This window comes from Ammospiza caudacuta, chromosome 17 (genome assembly GCF_027887145.1).
Source record: "Ammospiza caudacuta isolate bAmmCau1 chromosome 17, bAmmCau1.pri, whole genome shotgun sequence".
Taxonomy (NCBI): Eukaryota; Metazoa; Chordata; class Aves; order Passeriformes; family Passerellidae; genus Ammospiza; species Ammospiza caudacuta.
This window is the reverse complement of record NC_080609.1, coordinates 3,910,997-3,932,328: the sequence shown is the minus strand read 5'-3', so window position 1 is coordinate 3,932,328 and position 21,332 is coordinate 3,910,997. Positions and strand designations below refer to the sequence as shown.

The following is a 21,332-nucleotide window of genomic DNA, read 5'->3' as shown; positions in this document are numbered from 1 at the left end:
AGCAGCCATTTATCATCCCTGGGCTTGCAAGCTCCACTGCACCCAAGCCACTCCTCTCCTCTCCTCTCACAAAGTGTTGCAAATCCCTTGTGTCAACTCCAAGGGCAGCTGTCAGCGAGGTGCTTGAACCTCCCAAACCCCAGATATCCCCAATTCTCACTGAGACACCCCCAGCTCTCACTGATACACCCCCACATCACCCCCAGGGCTCCCCTCTTGCTCAGAAGCACAGTGACACCCCTCACTGCCAGAGACTGAGCGCACAAGGGACTCTGGAGAGATCTCTGTGCATTAAAACCCCCTGGAAAGGGTTGTGGTCATTTCACGTGGATTTATTCAAAAGACAAAAAAAGTACCTTTTTTTAGGTGGGGCACTCACTGCACAGGTCAGAATTCCATGCTGCCTCCTGCACAGCCTGGAGAGATTTATGGCAGGCTGAAAGGAGTGTTCAAAGGCCAGGTTGGATGGGGCTTGGAGCAACCTGGTCTATGGGGCAAGATAATCTTTATGGTCCCTTCTAACCAAAACCATTCCATGATTCCATGAAACAACAGCCTTCCTCCACATGCTGCTGTCCTTCACAGCCACGTTCAAGAGAAACCACTTTTCTTCCCCCAGAAATGGAATTTTTCTTTCTGTCACTTACACACACACAGAACAGAGCTGCCTCATCACACATCCATCCCTGGGGAGCCCCTGAGCTGCACAGGCAGCCCAATCCTGCCCTGGTACAGGGAAGGGCTGGCTCCAGTCCCTCCCTGCTGGACAGGCTGTCTCTCTCTCTCCCAGCTGTTACACAAGATGTTTCTGCTTTACAGAATAAGGAGAAAAGGCTGGAAATGAGGTTGAACACATTGCAGTGGTTTTCTTTCAGCAAGAAGCCCTGTAATTCACACCTGCAAACCAGGCTTGTGGGTTCCTGAGGGAAAGAGGAACAGGGCTTTAACCCTGTCCTGGAGGGGAGTGTGGCTGTGCTGGGCCCTGCAGAGGTGAGGGGCTCACTCTGAACCCTGTCCTGGAGGGGAGTGTGGCTGTGCTGGGCTCTGCAGGGTGAGGGCTTGCTCTGAACCCTGTCCTGGAGGAGATTTTGGCTGTGCTGGGCTCTGCAGGGTAAGGGTTTGCTCTGAACCCTGTTCTGGAGGAGAGTGTGGCTGTGCTGGGCCCTGCAGAGGTGAGGGGCTCGCTCTTGCTCTGACTGAAGCCCAGCCCCGCAGTCCCAGCGGCTGCGTCAGCAGCTCCCCAGGAGCCCTCAGAGCCGCCAGCCCCGGGATAAAGGAGCTCGGACCACAGGGAGCACCGTGGGCTTTGGAAGAAAGGATTGAATTCTTTCCCAGGCTTCTCGCTGTGGTGTGAGGGCCCTTGTGGGGACAGCGAACCCCGCTGAGCCGGCAGGGCAGGCCCAGGGCCGAGCTGCAAGCGCTGCCAGCCGCGGGTTCTCACCGCCCGGCCCCGGCACCAGCACCGAGCCCAGCGCTGCCGGTCCCACGCTCTCGGAGCCGGCGGCAGCGCACGGGCAGCGCGGACGCTTCGGGAGCCGGCTCCGTTGCCGAACGCGCGGTGCTAGCGCGGGACGCGGCCCAGGGACATTGCCCGGGGACATTGCCGTGCTCTCAGTGCGCCCCCACGGAGGCGCCGGGAGCCCACGGTGCGGCGGGAGCGGCCCGGGGCAGCCCCGGCTCCCCCCCGGCCCCCGCCCGCCCCGCTCCGCACTCACCCCGCGCCGCCGCCGCCGCCGTCACTTCCGCCTCCATCCCCGCCCCGCCCGGCGGAAGTGACGCCACCGGGCAGGGCGCGCTTCCGCTCGGTGCGGCGGGGCCCGGCCCGGTTCGGTTCGGGCGGCGGCGCGGGCGGAGAGCCCGCAAGAACGAGTCCGGGCAGCAGCGGGAGCCACAAACACAGATCTTTAATGCGCTCAGACCGCGGGAGAACAGCACGGGCACGTACAGGCACCCCGAGCGCGCGCCCGCCGCCCCCCGCGCCCCACACGGAGGTTACAAAAACAACACGTGAAACCGCGGAATTCATCGTAAAAACGGACAGGGAAGGGGGGCATGCACTAGGGACCGACACCGGGGCAGCACCGCGGCGGAACCGGAGCCGCGTTCGGGGGGAGACAGAGAATGGAGGGAGGGGAGCGCCGGCCGGAGCCCGGCCCCGGGAACGGCAATTAGCGGCGGTAATTAACCGCGCTAACGAGCGCCGCCGGGTGACAGCGGCGGCGCTCGCACCGATCCCACAAAATGCCGGGCCCGGGGTCGCGGCTGGGGCTGGCACTGCCCTCGTGGGGAACAAGCCGAGGTACAATCAGTGAGTGACAACGGCAGCGGCTCCCAGGGCGTGGGGACACGGCCGGTGCCGCTCTCCCGGGAGGGACGCGGGCTGCAGCCCCGGTCACCTCGGCACATTCTGCCTGACTGGCCTGGAACACAGCAACGCTCTGGGCTGCAGGGCAGAAAGCCCCGCGGACAGCTCTGGCTGCAGAGCACAGTACAGAGGCAGAGGAGCTGTGGCTGTGCCTCTCTAGAGAAGAAGCAGCCAGGTTCCCACTGCTCTGCTCACACCAGCTCAGCTGTCTGAACTGTAAAGGTACCAAAACCAGAGTTGAGCCCAGCTTAGAAACATGGTTCAGCTCATCTGGTCATCCTCAATGACAAACAGCTTTCAGAATAGATCAGGGCCAAATTTTATCTTTTTTGCCCTTAGCTGGGCAAGTGAGGCAACTCTCAAGTGCTGGAGACAAAAATGAGATGGCTAAGTACTAAAAGGAAGAAAAAAAAAAAAAAGAAATCTGATTTTTTTTTAACATATATAAACAGAAGGAAAAAATATAATTGAGAACCAGTGCTACTGGTGTGCTCACAGAGGATCAGGAGGGAATTTTGGAAAGGGCTGAAGCGTTACAAAGGTCAGGGCAGCTCAGGGCTCCAGGCACAGCGTGGCCCTGACCGCTGAGTCAGGACAAACACGGGGTGTCCACACTGGCCTGGACTGAAAACCATCCATCCAGATTTATTTATTCCTACTAAAACAAAATCCTGTTAAACAGTACGTAACTCTTGTGTCTCTACAAACTCACAGCTATCTGCCAAACAATAAAAATCCCAAACTACAAAAGATGAGTTGTATTCAGTAAATATAAATGGGAAATTTAGGCTTTGTGTAGAATGTTTATCAGACTATTTACAGTGCAACACAGATCGTTTGAGTTCAGATCTCGCCAGCTTCTCTCTCTTCTGACCTCTTGGAACGAGATTTGCCATTTGTGCTCTCGTGCCTCCTCTCAGAAGAGCTCTTCTCTTTCCTCTCTCTGTCTCGGGACTTTTCTCTTGAAGATCGATCTCTAGAAGATCTGCAGTACAAAGCAAACCATCGCTATCAGCTTCACAATAAACATTGTCAACTCCCCACCGAGCAGAACTTTCCCTGGCAGGGCTGTGGGATGCAGGTTCCCTACAGGAACATGCCTGGCTGCTGTGCCACGGGGAGTGGGTCCCCCATGAGAGCAGCTTTGGGCCCTCTGTGAGGTTTCCATGCACAGCACAGCCTTTGTTCCTCCTTCCTCTGAGTGATCCTTTCAAGCTGTTGCCACAGGAGCTCTCTCAGGTCTTCCCTGTGTCCCTTATTATTTTTCTGGGCCATCCTGAAGTGCCTACAATTTTTTCCTCATCTCTGACTCAGCTCATTTCATGGCTACCAGAGCAGTTTTTCATTATGCCCTAAGCTCTGCTTTCTGCTCAAGTGCTTTAAATACCAACTGGATTCTTTGCTGGCTCAGCCCTGGGCTTATCACTTTGCTGGCTCTGGCAGCATCCTGGGTTCAAAGTCAGGAAGGTACAGATTTATATTCCCAGCCCACAGCACAGCTTTTCACAGCCACAGATTTTCAGCAGCGCTTCCCTGTGCCAGCCCACGCAGAATTAAACAGGAGGCTTCACATTAGGTCTAATCTGAAAGGCTGTTTCTTGTGAGATTCCTGCCAGCTTTGGGAATAGCAGGATTCGAAAGGAGCTGACCCTGAGGGAGCTCAGCAGAGGCTCCTACATTTTACTTCAAGGCTCAGTACACAGGGTTTTTTACAGTCACAACAGAAGGTACCTTAGAGGTTCCACTTTCATTCTTGTTGATTTTAAGGCTTGAAAATACTGCAAAATTGATACATCAGAACCCAACAGCCATTTCATTTTCATTAAACTGTGTCATTTAACATCAGTCTGTCTGATGACATTGCCTCTCTACCTTTTCCACAACAATGCCTGCTGCCTGCAGACCTCCTACCCTGGCTCTCCACATCCTGTGACACTCTCCATTTCCTTCAGCAAGTGAGACCTCAGCCCAGCAGAACCTGAGGGCAGAGTTCATTAACCCTCTTTCAGGAAACAGGGTTTTGCTGCTTGTTCTCTTGGTTTTATATTTTCTTGGACTGATCCTGGCCTGTCCCCAGCTCTGAGCAGTTTTGTGCAGGTGTGTGAGCTGGCCAATCCCCCTGCAGTCTCATGGGCTGGTTTGGATGTGTTCAGGGGTTCCGAAGTAATCCCTTACCTGCTCTTTAGTAATAGTTATTACAGGATCTTCCTCACTTCCTAATTGTCCAAACTTCTTTTCTTTATTTTTCATGTTCAAGACAGATTTAAAAAAGCACTTTAGTATCTCAGCCATTGGAGAATCAACAGTATTTACACCCCCCCTCAATTATTAACAGACTTATTTTTCAGACCATTATTCCCTCCCCTTCACCAGGTGTCTTTAAAAGAAAAACTGTTCTCACCCCTTAGCTAAACTGACACAAGACACACAACAGTAGGTTTGTTTCTAGAATTATACTTCTAGAATTGTACTTGCTGGTGCCTAATCAGGTGACAGTGCTCAAGCACTCCCCTATTAAGCAGGAGGCTTTAAAAAAATCCAGATGTAACCTCAGCAAGCACCTGGAGGCAGACCTGCTCCTGGGCTTAGAAGGGTTGTAAGGGAACACAGTGATTCCAGTCAATTTTTCTAATACCCTTCACACACTTGCCTCATCCTTCCTCCAACACAGAGGCTGTTTTGCTGAATTTCAGAAAGACTTTAAGCCCCTCTTTGGACTATGGTGCTTCTCCTCAGAGACAGAAGAATGGCATACTCCTCCTGTATTTCTTTTTCAGGAGGAAAAAGTGCTGATTCCTAAAGAATTCTGTCTCTCTCAAGCAGCCTTCTAACAGAAGACTGCCCCCAGTTCTCAAATCATATATTCCTTCCCAATGCCAGCACTGAGAGAAGGAATCTGGGAGGCAGAAAATAACTACAGAAGTGTAATATCCAAACTGCCTCTCAGGCACTTGGCTTCTACAGACCCAGGGAAGCTCAGCTAGCTGAGGGAGGCTTCGTGCTGTTTCCCATCCAAGGAGCATCTCGAGGCTCAGCACTGCAAACCAGGGAACCTGTTTCATCTCCTAGACTCTCCTCTCAGCTGGGATCTTGCTGTACAGCTGAGACCCCTGGGGAATCCTGCTTTGGCCCAGGAGCTGGCACAGGCCAGCACAGCTGCTCTGGAGAACCCTGCTCGCTCTACGGGCCAGGGAGGTCACTGTGAGCCAAGGACTCCCCGTGCAGAGGCACACAGTGTGGAATACCTACTTGTGTTTTGAGCTCCTGTCTCTGGAGCCCCGGCGGTGCCCTCTGCTGTGGCTGCGGGAGCGGCTCCGGTGGCGCCGGTGTCGGTCCCGGGAGCGCGAGCGCGACTTCCGCCGCTCCCGGGAGGCTGATCTGGAGCGTCTCCGCCTCCGCTCGCGGGACCGGGATCTGCAGGGAACACACATGGGCTCAGCGCCTCACACCTGCACCCTCAGCGCCTCACACCTGCACCCTCAGCGCCTCACACCTGCACCCTCAGCGCCTCACACCTGCACCCTCAGCGCCTCACACCTGCACCCTCAGCACCTCACACCTGCACCCTCAGCACCTCACACCTGCACCCTCAGCTGCCTCACACCTGCACCCTCAGCACCTCACACCTGCACCCTCAGCTGCCTCACACCTGCACCCTCAGCTGCCTCACACCTGCACCCTCAGCTGCCTCACACCTGCACCCTCAGCTGCCTCACACCTGCACCCTCAGCGCCTGCCCCCTCAGCTCCTCACCTCTGCCCCCTCAGCGCCTCACACCTGCACCCTCAGCGCCTCACACCTGCACCCTCAGCGCCTGCCCCCTCAGCTCCTCACCTCTGCCCCCTCAGACCTGTGCCCTCAGCGCCTCACAGCCTCTCCTGAGTAACAAATACCCAGAGCATCGACTCAGTCCAGCCCCTGCCCACACCCACACAGTGGGCAGCTGCCTCCTCCTGGGCCTTGTGCTACCAACAGAATGCCAGTGGGTTATTCAGTTTGCTGGAAAGCTTATAGAGAAAGCTCCCACCAATATTGTAAGCATGTGGAAAGGGCAAGAGCAGAGCTTACAACCCCGCGATGCTCGCAAGTGAGGCCCACGTAAGGAGAAGAGAGGCCAAGGGAAATGGCCTGTGATATTACCATAACCCTAAGAGAATCTTCCTTGTGAATGTCCTGCACTTTAGAAGCAGATTTATTTAACCCTGCTTTAAAAATAAGAAAGATGCCAAAGCAGTAGGCAGGGAAATCCAGGTCCATTATCACAGAGAATGTTGTCATAGCATTAAGGCAAGCTCTTCCCAGAGATGTGGGGGTTTTAATCTCAAATCTCTGTATTTTCACATCTGAGGTATCATATATATAACAGATACTTCAGATATTACAATCACAGAAGTATATGAGGTATTTATGGAAAGAGGCCTCAGGGACATCCATGGGCTCACACTGGAGCACACAGAGCCCACCCTGGCCGGGCTACTCAGCCCCTGCTCTACAGCCCCAGGAGTCACCCCAAGCTGAGCAGCACCAGGGAGCTGCCCAAACTGCACTTCCCATCTCTTCCAGGGAACAAACCTGACACTGAGGCACTGAGTGAACTCTACTGGTGAGACCCAGGAAAAGCCTCAGCAGCTAGAGACAAACACAACCAGGCATTTGGGAGAAGTGCAGAACTGGGCACTCACCTTCGACGATCTCTGTTTCTTGATCCAGACCTAGAAAGGAGAAGAGAGTTAAGTGAGAAAAATTATGATAGAGCCAGTGGGTTTTCAGGAGGAAAATTCATCCACCCTGGCAGCTCTTCACAGGAATAATCAATACCTCAAGTGATATATTATTACAAAAAAAGCTTGCAAATAAAACATTTAGTTAGCTTCAATTTTAGGATCAAGAATTTGTCAAAAACAGGAAAACATGAATTTCTGCACACTGAGCTTCCTGTCACTACAGAAAAGTCTAGAAATCATATACTATTAATAAAGCACCCCAATGAACTTTTCCAACTAATTTTCTGTGCATATTTGTTACATACTCTTTACTCCCTGCAGTCTAACACCAGCTGGATCAACTCTGACATTTTCAAGAAGTGCCACTCTCAATCAGAAAGACATCTGCCAGTTTTCTGATTTTGATTCCTTTGAGGAAGTTGCATGCTAACTGGGTTTTAATAAAAAACCAGCCTTTTCTCGCTCCTTGTATTTGTTTACCAAACATCAGAAGGAAATTTGCATCAATATTTTTTTCCTTTTTGGGAAAGATAACTAGGAAAAAAGAGGAGACACAGCCACAAGGGAAGAGCTATTACTGACAAGTGACAGAGATAAACTGAAAATCCTTAGAAAGCACTTGAGAAGAATAATCCAGGCCTTGCTCTCCTTTCTCACATTCCACGAGCTTCAGAGCTCATGTGTGGCACTCTGAGCTTACTGCTGTCAGCATTAGCTCCTGACAGTTTGTAAATAACAACGGCAGAATTCTTTCAACTTCAGCAGCACCATTACTCAGCACCACTTAAAATACCTCTGCACATGGAGGCTCCACCTTCCCTCTTCCTCTATGGCCACATTTCAGAGCCAGATGAACATCACACGCTGTCTGAACAGTCTTGTTTTGCTTTAATTAAGAAGTGGCTCCTCTCCCTGTTTAGTGACTCAGAGTCTCACTCCTGTAACTGCTCCCCACTGCACACAGACTCACACACAGGTTCAATTTACACCCCACAGAGCTGTTCTGGCACCCTGACATGAAAGCTACACACAGACAAGAATTTAAGAAGCAACAGAGAAGCATCTGTTTTAATAACATAATTTAAAACCATGCCTGAATAAGACAAGATTAAGAAAATCTATGTGCACTGACATTTCTTCAGTGAAATGGGATTGTTCAGTCATGGTAGAAAGCTAAAAAAGCCCCCTAATTTAGAAGGGAATTCAGGTAAGGACTGTAAACAAAGTGGAGCTGAACTTGGAGTCTACACACATGGCCAGCTGAAGGAGAAGCTGATAAAGCTGGAGAGCAAGGCAGTAACCACACACCTCCATTCCCAGTAACAGAACCTGACACAGCAGCAGGACCTCCTGGAGGTACCTGGCAGGCAGCTGGATTTTTCTGGTGGTTGTAATTACTCCAAGTTCTTACTGTTCTTTTCCCTCCTGATCACTTTATTGTGAACCACCAGTGCACACATCCACAAAAGCCCTTCCATATCCCCTGAAAAGCCTGGCTGCCCTTCATGCCTATCATCCAAGCAGGGGTAGGCACAAAAAACATCTGATAATCACTCCCTAGAACCAAACTTCAGAATTCAGGAAGTATCCAAGAGAAAAAGCATTGTCCTTACTAGCCTGAATCATTGTACAGCAGGAGACAAAAAAGATTGGTCTCTATAACAGCAAGAGGACTGAGCAAGTCTATTTTATTTATTTTTTCCTCTCTTTTTGTCCCTGTATCACAGAAACTTTCTGCTGAGTTTCATAACCTGTCTTTTGTCCAGCTTAACACAAAGGAAATCCATGTGGCACCTCCACCAGACTTGTTTGCTGGTGTAGTGTGGGAGCAAGCACTGAGGTCTGCACTCCCAGCATGCCACTCCTCCACAGAATTCCAGCCTCAAGAGATTACTGGGTACCCAAGAGCCACCAGGAATATCACACAGGACTTGTGTTTATTACCACTAGGGTAGAATCCAGTTCACTCATTCCTATGTGCAATCACAGCTTATTGACTAATTAATTAATCAATTGAGAGGCAGAGTTTGACAAGGGAATGCACAGGTTTGCAGGGATGCCACGGTGCCTGTCAGTCACCAAAGGCTCCCAAAGTCAAGCCATACTCTTCCTCTCACTGAAGTAACACCATGAAGGTGCTGTATAGGAGCTGACAAGAAGAGTTCTGAAGGAAACATGTTTCCTGTGGCTCCTTAAAGTACCAAGCTCTGGATAAGAGAGGCTGGCTGGAAGGTGGTAGACATCACCAATTAGTTTTTGATGGAAAAATGCCTCTGTGAGCCTGGTGTGCACAGCTCCCAGCAGGTAAGTGACCAAGAAATCTGGACTCTAACCTCAGCTCTGAACTGAGAAGCCTTACACACCAGGCTGAGCAGAACTGGAGAAGCCTTACACACCAGGCTGAGCCTACTCTACAGCATCCCCACAGGGAATGGGATGTTGGATATGGACAACAACAACTCCACTCAGTGTCCACTGGGAGAGCCACTGTCCTCCCTCAGGTCAAGTTCTCATTGTGGAGAGGCAATTGATTTGACCTCTTCCTTATGGCACTCCCGACTCCTTAAACAAGTTTTCCTGTGGAGCACACAGGTGCCTCTGCACAGAGCCAGAGCAAAGGCCACAGTCTCTGAGTACTGTCACATATGGAAACAGCAAGAACTCAGACTTTAGGCCAGCTCCATGCAGTTCTTAAAGCTTTCCTATTTTAATCCTTAAATAAACATTCAAAAGCAGCTTCCAAACCCCCTCATCAGATGCATCCACATATGCACTACCTGTGAACACTAGAGGCTCTTTAGCTCTCAAGAACTGAGGGCTTGAGGTTTTTTGTTTTAAAAACCACTAAAACAAAACCACAGCCACACCACAGGAGGAAGAAAACCAGCATTTTGAGAAGATGTGGATCAACAAAGAGATCCAGAGGGCTCTTCCTTAACAACTCTGTTGAGCAATTTTTACAGAGAAATGACCTCCAGGAAGAAGAAGCACCATGGAGACAAACTGAGCCCATGTTAGGCAGGGTCCTGCTGTGGGTCTGCCATGAAGCAGCTGCATGAGAAGACACTTCCCATTTCACTTCCTCATCTCTGACCACAGCAGCAGCAACAGCAATCCCTTCTGATTAACTCCTGCACTGAAAAGCTACTGCCAGATCCTGCAGCTCCCAAACCCAACTGCATTACAGTTGCATGGGGAACAGAAAGTTGTGAGGCTGTCCATGAAGTGCTGCAGTTCCACAGAAAGCTGCAGCATGAACTGCTCCTCCAAAACACACCAGGAAATCCCCAGGGAAAATCCACATTAACACCCTAACTGGAGTTATGCATAACATGTATAAAATTATGTGGATAATGAGTAACAGTTTGGGGCTCCCATCTTCATAACACACAAAAATGACCATGCTGGTATTTGTCAGCAATTCCAGCAGTGTATAGCCAGAGCCAGCACCATCTTAGAGTACACTGCAGTTATAAATCTCATATTCCTCAGACAAAGTCACTCTTCAGCTGACTCTGGGTTTCAAAAATAGCTCTGCACAGGCAGCAAGGTTGGGGTCTTTTTAATGCAAGTACACGAGGAGAAACACACAAGGTAAACAAGCAGGGAGATGCTGTGACAATCAGAACAGCATTCCTACCCAGCCACCTCCTCTGCCTGAGCCCTGCAAATAACCACCCTCCCCACACCAGGCTCCTAACTGAGCTGTTTACACACAAGTTGCCTCTTCAGTTTAAGTACAGAAGAAATTGTTTGTCCAGTTCAGTTGGCAAGATGCAGAAGAGCTTGTCCTGAGAAAACCAATTAGAAAACCAGCCCCTCCCACTGCTCAGGAATTACAGACATCTGAGCAGAAGGTGACACACATAGCTACAAGCACCAGAAGCAGCCACTCCTTGGGATCCCTCAGCTTCCTCAGGAAATGCTTGCCAGAACATCTCACTGATTGTAGGAAAGTTACATGCAGTCCATTATTGGCACATGGACACCAGCCTGTTGTCACCTCAAAGTCTCCAAGCAGTGAGGAGGGCTGTCCAGGGAATTTCTGCCTTTTGAGCAAGCCTAGTCCTCGCTCATCTTAAACTTTCACACTCAGGTGCTCTGGATGAGGGTATTTTATCCAGATTCAGATTGCCTAAGACGGGGATTAGGCCAATATAAGCCTCAGGACTACAGGGAACTCCCACCTTTCAGACACACAGCAGAGGTCAAAACACATGTACAATCACTCTAAGATGGAGGACTGGAGGATTTGTGCATTGTTTTAATCTTTAACCGAATCCCAAGATGCTCACACAGCATCTGGAGCACATCCAACAGCCACTCCAGAAGCAGATGCTGAACTCCTGCAGTGCTCATGTACAAGGAATCAGACATTTCTAAACTTCACAGGCCAGTTCCCAGGTCCCACTCACCGTCTGCCCATCCTCTCCTCTCGTTCTCTCTCCTCTCTCCGTCTCAAACGATCCTGGTTTCTCTTCTCTTGCTTTTCTGCCACTGTTTTCTAGGGGGAAAAAATAAACCCACATCATATTTCAGCCATACAGTAACAGCCATTATTTACAGCCACACAGTAACAGGTCAGATGTGCAGGAAGACCATTCCAATAGCAAGACAAAGAACCATTGCACTGCATTTTATGTGCTGAGTTAAGACCTCTGTAAAGGTTCTCATTTTTCTCAGTTGAGGCACTGACCTCAATGGACTGTGAGTAAGGCACAGGAATCACAACTCTGACTCAGCTAAAGGTCTCTCTTTGCAAGCAAGGCCAGTACCACAACCCATTATAAATAATTTCAGCAAACTCCTAATGGCTTCAGCTAGTCAAGATCTTTTCACTGACAGAACCATGTGAAACTTCAGTTCAAACATGTCATTAAGAAGTTTAAAAGTCAAAAAAATACCCAGAGTAACAAATTTCTGTCATGTTAATAAGAATTACTGTATCAAAACTCAAAGGAATAAATCATAGCAGTGCTGTGGTTTGACTGATTCTGAGGGTACATATTTAGTTACCCAGAAAAGACAGAAGAGAACCCAAGACAAGGCTAAACAAAGCTCTGTTTGATGCTTTAGGAATTCTGCAGTCGGAATTTCTGAGCTTTTACAAGCCCTCTGCAAAGAATTCTGCATTAATTTAATAGAAGTGTTCAAGGTCTTCAGAACTACAAAGAGGTGGTTTAAAACAGAGAGGATTACCCTCAGCTGATCCAGTTTCTCACGAATCTGAATGAAACCCAAGTGTAATTTGCCTCCAAAGTGGTCAGCAAGACGCCGGTCGTTGTCATGGAGACCCAGATATGCTGAACAGACTTCACACACACGCAGCTTCTGCTGCTGGAAACTGGATGCAGGCATTGAATTTCGGTATTCTTCCTACAGGGAGGCAAGAAAACCCACACAAATGTCAGGGAAGCCTTACACAGACACAACCCTCCAGGGAAACCCCTGCAAAGAATTGCTTTGAAGAATCAAAACCCACCCTCACACAAAGGAGGTGCCACACAAACGCTTTGTGGGCACAGCTAACCCCAAATCTATTCCTGCAAGGGAGTGGTGACCAAATATTTCAGAGGATGAAGCCCTCCCTGCACTAGATAAAAGTTTCTAAAAATCATTTCATCCACCACACCACACTGCCACCTGTTTGCTGGCACATGGCTGGAACTAAAAGGAGGTGTGAGGCAGAAACCACCACCCAGCCAACCCACAGGAGCCAAGACTGTACCTCTGCCTCTTTCTTTTTCGCCCGGACTTTCTCCACTTCCATCAGGATCTTCTGAGACTCATCAACATTTCCTTCAGCTCCCAGCTGCTCTGCTTTAGCTAGGAGTTTTCCAATATCTTCATTCAGCTCATGGACTTTCTCTGCCTGAAGAAAATAGTTAGTTTTTAGTAAGATAAAAATGTGATAAAGCTCGCAGGACAACTTTTCATTTTTTTAAAAGAAATACTGTGTTGAGGAAAAGAAATCTGTTGTTGGAAGATGACCATGAATCTCCAAAAGTTTTCAACAAAAGGGACTGGTGGACCAATGTCAACAGAGTCACAGATATGTGGCAAAGAGAGAAACTGGATGTGGAGAGATCATGATCTGCCTGTCATTTCTGGCTTACAGGTCAGCATATAGACCACAAAATCAGCTTCAGAAATGTCTTGTATTGGCCCAGTTAGGTGAGTTTCCAAAAAGGAAACTACATGAGCATTTGTTAAATGAAACAAAAATCAGGGGAGGATGGACTTACTATTCTAAATTATTATGGTAACATTTCACAGCATGGGGAAGAAATCAATATGCTTTATTTCCATGCTAAAGCAACCTCTTTTAAAAAGAGTCCATGGCGCTCTTTGTCTCCAGAATGGCCAGAGCAGCCCTTTGGGGAGGATGACTGGAATCCCCAAATCCTCTGTGGAGCCTTACTCCCCAGTATCACTGGTGTCAGAGAAACAGAGCCCCAGTGCTCCCAGTGAGACTTTCAGAAGCATTGCTCAGTGAGAGGCCAATACCTTTGCAGACACTTCAGCACTGATCTCCTCCTGTGTCTCAGCCAGGCGTTTCTTGGCCAGTTCTGTTCTCCTGTCACACTCTGCAATGAAGGATTCCAGGTGATCCATGGCCTGCATGATCAGACAAAGAATTATGAATGAAGCTGCTCTCTGTGCCTGGTGTAGCTTTGACAGCCAACAGCTGCAATCCTGTATAATGCACAAACAACCTCAAGAACTGATGCTTTGAGAAAAAACCAAATGACATTTTGCAGAACAAGTTACATTTGACCCCTGCCCTGTAAACCTGACCCAGTTCCTTTATTCTGACACATCAACATTGCTTTGCACTGGAACTTCCTTCCTATGCAAGAGCAACAGGCACAAAGACAAAAGCACTGGAATAACATGAAAGGGAAAGACAGGATTGTGCTTCCCTTTGATCTGTTCCATCACAGAAAGGTGAAATGAAAGCTAACCCTGACAAAAGTTAAACTACTGAGCAGAAGGTTTTTAATGTTAAATCTCTTTCTGGGACAGGGCAGGTTACAGGAACCTGGTACAGAGCAGCAGCTGTGGGATCCAAGGAATGCCAGGAGCCTCCAGCTCGCTGGGCTAATGGGGTGGCAAAGGCCATCATTAATTCTGCATTCTCAAATCAGCAGCCAGGTTGACATTCAGGAAGGGGCTGCACATTCTGGACAGGTAACACATCAAGCAGCATGATGAGCTGAAATGGCCACTGAGTTCTACTTTTCAGCCCAGTAACTTCAAGAAGCAGTTTCCCCAAAAGGAACTAAAATTTCTCCATACTTACATCCAGCTCAAAAAACAGGTCTCTCTCTTTACTTGCAATCTCATAATCTGCTCTCAGAGCCAAGTCATGGATCTTTGTACATTCTCCCAGGTCCATTCTCTGTTAGAAGAAAAAGGAGAACCCACATAAGAACCCTCCATTATAGCAACAAGCAGCAGATGTCTCTTGCCAAGTGCATCATATCAAAATAAAGTATTTTCAGAAAAGCTTTCTCTTAACCTCTCAGCACCAGAACCAGCCAGAAGAACCACATGCTTGCCAGAACTAGTTTTGTAGATGTTCTGGGAACATTCAAACAGCCCAAATGCTTTAAGTCCAGTCCTACTCCTGCGCTAAGTGCCAGGACAGCCTCAGAAATGGCTGGGAGGGAGATGGGTCCACTTCAACAGGAACCAACTGCAAATGTCTTCTATCCTGGAGCCACAGCCCAGGAAAACACACCTGCAGCCTGTTTAAAGCTCCTCTGGAAATGCACATCTGTGTCAGGATGAGCCCCAGTAACATATGGCACAACAAATTATAGGACACACAGAGAATGCTCCCTATCAACAACAAAAGGACTTAAAAGGATTAAGGGCTACAGCCAGCAGCAATGCACAACCCCACGCTCAGCAACAACAGACAGTGCTAATTCCACAGCCAGACCCTTCCCACATCCAGCTGCAGCCTGGAATTTGAAAACCTGCCCAGCAAAGCAAAGTCCAACACATAAGTCCATTTAATGAGAGACTTAAGAGCATCTCCCTTCCCTCCCACTGTACTCCACTATTTGAATTTGTTACTTTTTCTCCCACCTAACAGTTAACAGCCACGTGAACCCAAATCAATTATGCTCTCAAGACATGGAAGCTGCATTTCAACATTATCAAGTTGTAACAAAGAACCTTCCTCTTACTCTTAGAGTAGAAAAAGAAAATGACATTTTGAAAGCCAAAATAATAAAAGCCCTAATTGTGAGCCACTGTAGGAATGGCAGGTACATGTCATTGCATGAAGGAACATCCCAAATCACCACCCTCTTCTCTCACTGTCACCACCAGTCCCCAGGAGCCCAAACCTCAACATGCACTACAGGTGCCAACCCAGTGAACTGCAGAGAAAGCTGAACTGGGATAACTCTGAATCCCTGTGGAATATCACAAACTAAAGCTGGGGATGCTCACATGAAACAATACACTCAGAGAGCAGTGTTTAGAATGAAGCAAAGCAGCTAAAGCAAACTCTACCAGTTTATGCTCAGGTTTTCAGCAGGTGCCTATTACTGTATTCTTCTAAAAAAAAAAAAGAAAAAAAAATCCAGATGACTTGCTGCTATTTAGCCTTCCTCATTTTGCTCAGATTTACCAGAACCAGGAGGCCACAGAGGCTACCAGAGGCAGCAGGCCACAGAAACAGACACTGCATCCAGAATACTCCTGCTGAGCTCTCTAATGATAGAAATGTAATGCCTACAAAAAAAGCACTTTGGTACTTTTGGAGCTTGATCATTCTCAACTTCAGGCAAGCCACTTCAAAGAATGCTAGAGAGTTCCTGTTATTTTACCACAAAAATAACTTTCTATGATGTGACACATCTTTCATTCTTCTGGTCATGCTACTGAGATCACTTTCCAAGACAGGGAGAAAATAATGGTATTGGATGTGATTGTCACACATTATAAATATTCTTATCTGAGCCAATAACCCCACTTCAGAGAAGGGGCTCTCAGCACTTTAGAACAGCCAACAATGCTTGTTCTGAAGCTCCCAATTCCTCTCCCTGCTTGTTAATACATCCCTAAACCTTCCTCAGGGAAGAACATTCAGTTCTCACTGGATATAAACCTCAAATCTTCCTCCACATCCTTTGAGGTGTTCAAGTGCAAGGAGACTTCCACAGGTGTTGCTCACTCAGGGTAAGACCACCAGCCCTTCTGCCTCAAAGCCTCCCCTCATGCCAAGGAGGGCTCAGAGAACACTCACCCCTTCCACAGAGCCCACAACCTGCTCCACTCAACACTGGCTGGTTTAAAACACAGCTATGTGAGACAGACAGAGCCTGAGCAAAGATTGAACTCCACATACACACAAAGACTGAAGACATTTAGATGTCACTGATAATTAGTCCTGCTCACGTTTGCTGAGAAATCCAGATTCTGGGGGATCTCTGATGATCTCCACTGAACTGGCAACTCACCACAAAATGAAATTTCCACAAAGATGCTTTAACAGTGATCAGAGATGCAGAGTTTCATCCAAGTGAAAAAGGAAAGCACAGACCCCTCTCTCAACCCACAAAAACATTTCTAGAACCTACAGATTTCAACTCATATTCCCCAGCAGGGTACACAATTAATTCCCTGGATGTCATTTCCAGGGTATGTTCAGTCTGGGCAGCTTTGAGCTCATCTGTCCACCTCTTAGTGGAGCTGAAATTCAGGAGAATTGCCAGCTGATGCCATCTCTCAATGTGCTACAACACTTTCACTGACAGAAATACAATCACCGTGAGCTGCAGAGAGAACTCAGCACTCACCACAAAGGATGTGGATGCAAAGGTAACAGCCCATGGGCTCACTAAACCAACTTCTGCTCTCCCAGAATGTTCCTCCTTACCCACAGAGACCAAAGAGAACCACTGTAGGTTATTTAGTGGCAAGTTTAGACAAATTTCTGAGGCCAAAAAGAGAATAATCACAGGAACAAACCAAGTTAAAATAACAACTCTTACAATCAGTGACACTCGTGCACCTGAACAAAGCAAACAAGAACAGGCCTCCTGCAGCTCTCAGGAATATTCCAGAGCTTTGTTAACAGTCTGGGCTCCTTTTCTTACTCTGCACCTGAAGGTCAGTGAGTGGGAGTCCATCACATTTCACTGAGCACAGCTCCCCAAGGGATCAGCTTCCTGCTGCCTTCAATCAGTTCCCACTAAGGAATATCTGCACACATCAAGGATGCAGCAGCAACAATGCCTTAGGGGAGGGCACAACACAGCAAGCACCAGAAGGCCAAGAGCATCTGTTGGAAGTTTCCAAAAGGTCCTGGTTTCTGCAGTAACACACCCAGAGATGGATTGTACCCCACCCAGCTGAGACAGATTCACCCATACAGCTCTTCCCTAGCAGAGCACTGGGAAGTGCCAGTGAAGCTGCCTGAGATCATGAGGGAGCTGCACATTCCAGCTCAGTTTCACTCTGTACTGGCAGCAGGGACAGCTGAAAAGCTCTTCCTGTTCTGGACATCACATGTTCTCTCAACACGGATCTGCAGCACCAACACCTGCTCTGGCCCCCAGGAACCTGCTGGGAGAGGGGCAGAGCTCCACACCCACCTCAGGGCCACCACACCACCATGAGTGAGCCACAAAATCCCTTGGGCAGAGCAGCCTTTCTTCATGCTCCTGCAGCTTCTGAGCACAAACCCCACAGTGAGAGGGAAAGGACAACTCAATCAGGACAAGTAACAACAGAAACAGAAGAAACCAATTCCTCAAGGTGCTTCTCTGTCCCAGGAGACTCAGAGCCCACCTGAAACACTTCAGACTTCCTGCATGCTTTGGCACCAGCTCACACACAACACTTATGCTGAACTAACCCTTCAACTCACCATCTACCCCCTTGCTGAAAACCTGCCTGAAGAGGTAGAAGGCAGCCTTCATCTTCAAAACATCCTTTGGGCCCAAAAAACTGTGTCAAAAAACACACTCTGACCACAGTTACCTCTACAAAGGATGGAAGTTTAAAATTCTCAAATGGAGGTGAAGTAACACAGAGGCTGATGGAACAATCACTGCAAAACACATTTGAGCTTCAAATGAATTCTAAAAAGCAGAGGTACAGAGATTGGTATTCAGCTTTTCCAATCTTATTCTGCAAAGGCAGCTACTGAGAAGCTAAAGCCTGAGTGCTCAGAGCAGAGGCAGCTTTTGCAACAGCTCCTTCTTGCAGTGCTGCCACACTGCTGCTATGGTGGTGACACAAAAGGGACAGCAGCACCAGCCCTCCCTTTGCTGGGGACCGAGTCCAGCCAGCTCCCCAGGGAGCAGCAGGAAGGGCTGCAAACAACCACAGCATCTTCCAACAATCTGGTTTAAGTGGACAGACACTGAATTGCCACAGTTTTTCATGCAAACAGCAAGGGCAAAGATGGATTTCAAACAACCATATTCACCTCCATCCTCTGACTGCTGCACAGTGATGGTGACAAAGACACAGTTTTCTTTCCAAAGTCAGGCTGCAGCTTTCATCTGGGAGCCTCAAATGAACACTTCCTTCACCAGAGCTCACTGCTAAAAGCCCACATCACCTTCTGCTCTCAGAGGCAGCACGTGAGCCAAACCTCTGAACACTGGCCAGCCCTGTTCCCACAGAGGGAACTGTTTGAAACCAGTGGGGCAGAGTGACACAAACACTCAGCCTGACATGTGACCTGCCACCACCACCACAGTAACAATAGAAAAGCTGCTCTTCCATCAAGGCTGGGGAGAGGAGACTGAAAATCTCCAAGGATTTGTGCAGGAAACGCTTGCTAACCTGAAGATGCAGCAGTGAACCAGGGCAGCACCCAGCTACAGCCTTGGGACCACCACAGGACAAGGTGCAAGCTCTGACTACCTCAAACTGCTAAAACAGAAATAATTTTGCAACTTCTCACAGGATTGTAAAAGAAAAAGCTTTTCAGGTGAATTCTGAGAGCTCCTGGTTTGGTTTTTTGTCTGTTTGGTTTTTTTTTTTTTTGAGAAGTGAGAGCAGTTCCATACAAGATCACAGGAAGTGGAACTAGGATTGTGCCTGCTCTCTGGGCACAGAAACCTGATCTCTCCTAGAAGTCACCCACCCTGCACAGACAAGAGCTGTACCAACACCCTCCTCAGCAGAACCCCCCATCTCAGAGGACACACTTACTGTTCCAGCCAGGATATCGTGGGGACAGCAATCCAGCAGGTGGCTCTTGCACACACGGTCGTCTGTAAACTTCACCCTTTGTCTGGTTTCATCCCCTGCAATTCATGTGTGGTTTAAATAAGGAGACATTAGAACACCAGGACAACACAGGCATCAGCATGAACATTTCACCTCTATATGCAGATTAAAATATTTGGTGCTCCTGCTCCCCAAAATTACTCAAAAAAAATAATAAAAAAAAAAGCTTAGAGGGTAACAGGATATTCTGGAACACTTATAATTGGCAACAAACACTACTTTAGCATTTATTCATCCAGGACACCATGTTAAACACAGTGCTGGCGAGCCAAGCAATGTCCAAGGCCTGTCATCCACATAAAGCAGCAGCACAGCCAGAGGAGAAAAGGAGACAGACAGGCTGGCTCCCAGCCAAAACCTGGTTATTTTCTCCACCCTTTCTTTTTCTTACAGTGAAAAAGGGGCAGGAGATACCAAACCCCACGCTAGCAGATCACAAAACAGGGCTGTGCTGGGCAAAACTGACAGGCAACTGCTCTTTGCTCAGGTGATAATTGAGCCATCATCAGTCCGTTTGTTTGGAACCCAGCTATGCAGGGTGTGCTCTCCCAGGCCCTGCGAGGAAGGAGCTGGCAGGTCCTGGCCTGGAACACACCACGTGCTGCCCACCCCCAGCCCACCCTCAGAGGACATTTTACACTCAGGAGCCACTTAAACGAGACAATATCAGAAAAGCAAAAAAATAAATAATAAAAAAAAGGAACAAAGTTAGTCAATACACACTGCGAGCTCCAACACATACTATACCCATCTGCATTCTTCAAGACCTCAGCTGCAGAATTTTATGCCCACTGTTGAAAAGTTTTAAAGGAAAAGCTTTCTTGCCCACACCTGCAGTAAGGAAGTCAGGGGAATGATACATAAAAGTAAAGGCAAAGTGGTAATGGTATGTGACAATTTTAAAGCTCATCTGTGCATATGACACAGGTATGTGTAATACTAAAGTATGAATATAGTTTAGGATTCACAAGCATCCAGGAATAATGTCGTGTCTACTGAAATTTTTTTAATTTTTTTTTTTTCTTTCTAAGCTACACTTTTAAAGTTACTTGTGAAAAAAAGCAAACACTTTTTTTTTTTGTTATAACAGCTTTAAAAATTGGTTGTGACTCACGGCTCGATGAACATGAGGCTTTTCTGCAACTCCCTTGCAGATTGATGTAGGCAGGCAAAGATACACTGAACCTTTATAAATAAAATAGAGGGGCCACAATTGTTCAGTTTGTATGAAATAAAAATATGGGAAGCAATTCAATAGCAACTCAATACACAGAGAAAGAAAAGCACTTATTCACTTACGAAACAAAGTGCAAAGTGCCTGGACAGCCCTGTTAACGTGCCAAAGGGAATTTAAGTACCCAGCGAGTCGCAGAAGGGAGACACAAACCGCAGCGGGACCGTATTTTGCACGGGCTGTCACATTTCTCGTCCCGGACAGCACCGGGCGCTGCGGGCACACCTACCTACGCGCCTGCGGACGTGGGGCACGGAGCCGGCCCGCGCCTGTCCGCGGCAGCGGGGCCCGGGGCGGCGCCGGCCGCTCTGCGGGGCCGGGGGCGCGGCGGGAGCTCCGCCGGCCGGGCGCGGACAGGCCCGGCCCGCCCCGCCGCCCCGAGGCCGCAGCCGGGAGGGCGGGGGCGGATCGCGCCGCAGGTCCGGAGCGGCGGCAGCAGCCGGGCCGGGCCGGGCCGGGCCGGGCCTCGCGCGGTGAGGCGGCCGCCAGGCCGCGGCGTTTCCTGCAGGCCCCGCCCGCCCCTACTCACCGTCCCGGGCCGTGCCCATGAGCTGGTCCAGCAGGGCCCGCATCTGTGCCTGGGCCGACATGGCGGGGCCGGTCCGGAGGCGGCGGCTCCGACCGAGACCGGGACAGGGGCCTGGGGCGGCGGCAGCTCAGCGGCCTCAGCAGCGGCGACGCGCGGCGAGCGCTGAGCGGAAGCGGCCCCGCCCTGCGCCGCGCTGCATGACGGGAAGGGTAG

General features: G+C 49.0%; 2 protein-coding genes across 5 annotated transcripts in view; both read right to left on the bottom strand.

Moving 5' to 3' along the window:
* Positions 1–3,353, bottom strand: part of FAM234A (family with sequence similarity 234 member A) — a 21,991-nt gene extending 18,638 nt beyond the window's left edge. Inside the window, exon 1 of one of the 2 annotated variants that reach the window (XM_058815689.1) lies at positions 3,240–3,353. The gene's annotated coding sequence lies outside the window, so the exon portion shown is untranslated. Of the gene's footprint in view, positions 1–1,715; positions 1,741–3,239 lie in introns of those variants that run through there. The other variant, XM_058815690.1, reaches the window with a different exon arrangement.
* Positions 1,896–21,332, bottom strand: LUC7L (LUC7 like). Of its 3 annotated transcripts, XM_058815692.1 has the most exons (11): positions 21,120–21,332; positions 19,279–19,373; positions 14,393–14,491; positions 13,597–13,707; positions 12,818–12,961; positions 12,289–12,465; positions 11,505–11,593; positions 7,048–7,077; positions 5,615–5,779; positions 4,541–4,602; positions 1,896–3,350 (listed from the first exon to the last, which is right to left on the bottom strand). In XM_058815692.1, the coding sequence occupies exons 1-10, from the start codon at positions 21,178–21,180 to the stop codon at positions 4,575–4,577; spliced, it is 999 nt and encodes a 332-aa protein (XP_058671675.1). In that variant the 5' UTR covers positions 21,181–21,332; the 3' UTR covers positions 1,896–3,350; positions 4,541–4,574. The 3 variants fall into 3 exon arrangements, with proteins under 3 accessions (XP_058671675.1, XP_058671674.1, XP_058671676.1); XM_058815691.1 differs by lacking the exon at positions 4,541–4,602 and having other exon boundaries at positions 1,899–3,350; XM_058815693.1 differs by lacking the exons at positions 4,541–4,602; positions 21,120–21,332 and adding an exon at positions 20,471–20,489 and having other exon boundaries at positions 1,900–3,350.

Coding starts and splice junctions, on each gene's coding strand:
- LUC7L (XM_058815691.1), bottom strand. CDS start 21,180: ATGTCGGCCCAGGCACAGATGCGGGCCCTGCTGGACCAGCTCATGGGC. Junction 12,962..13,596: donor GTGCTGAAGTGTCTGCAAAG/GTATTGGCCTCT, acceptor TATTTTCTTCAG/GCAGAGAAAGTCCATGAGCT. Junction 12,466..12,817: donor CGAAAAAGAAAGAGGCAGAG/GTACAGTCTTGG, acceptor GCCTCCCTGTAG/GAAGAATACCGAAATTCAAT.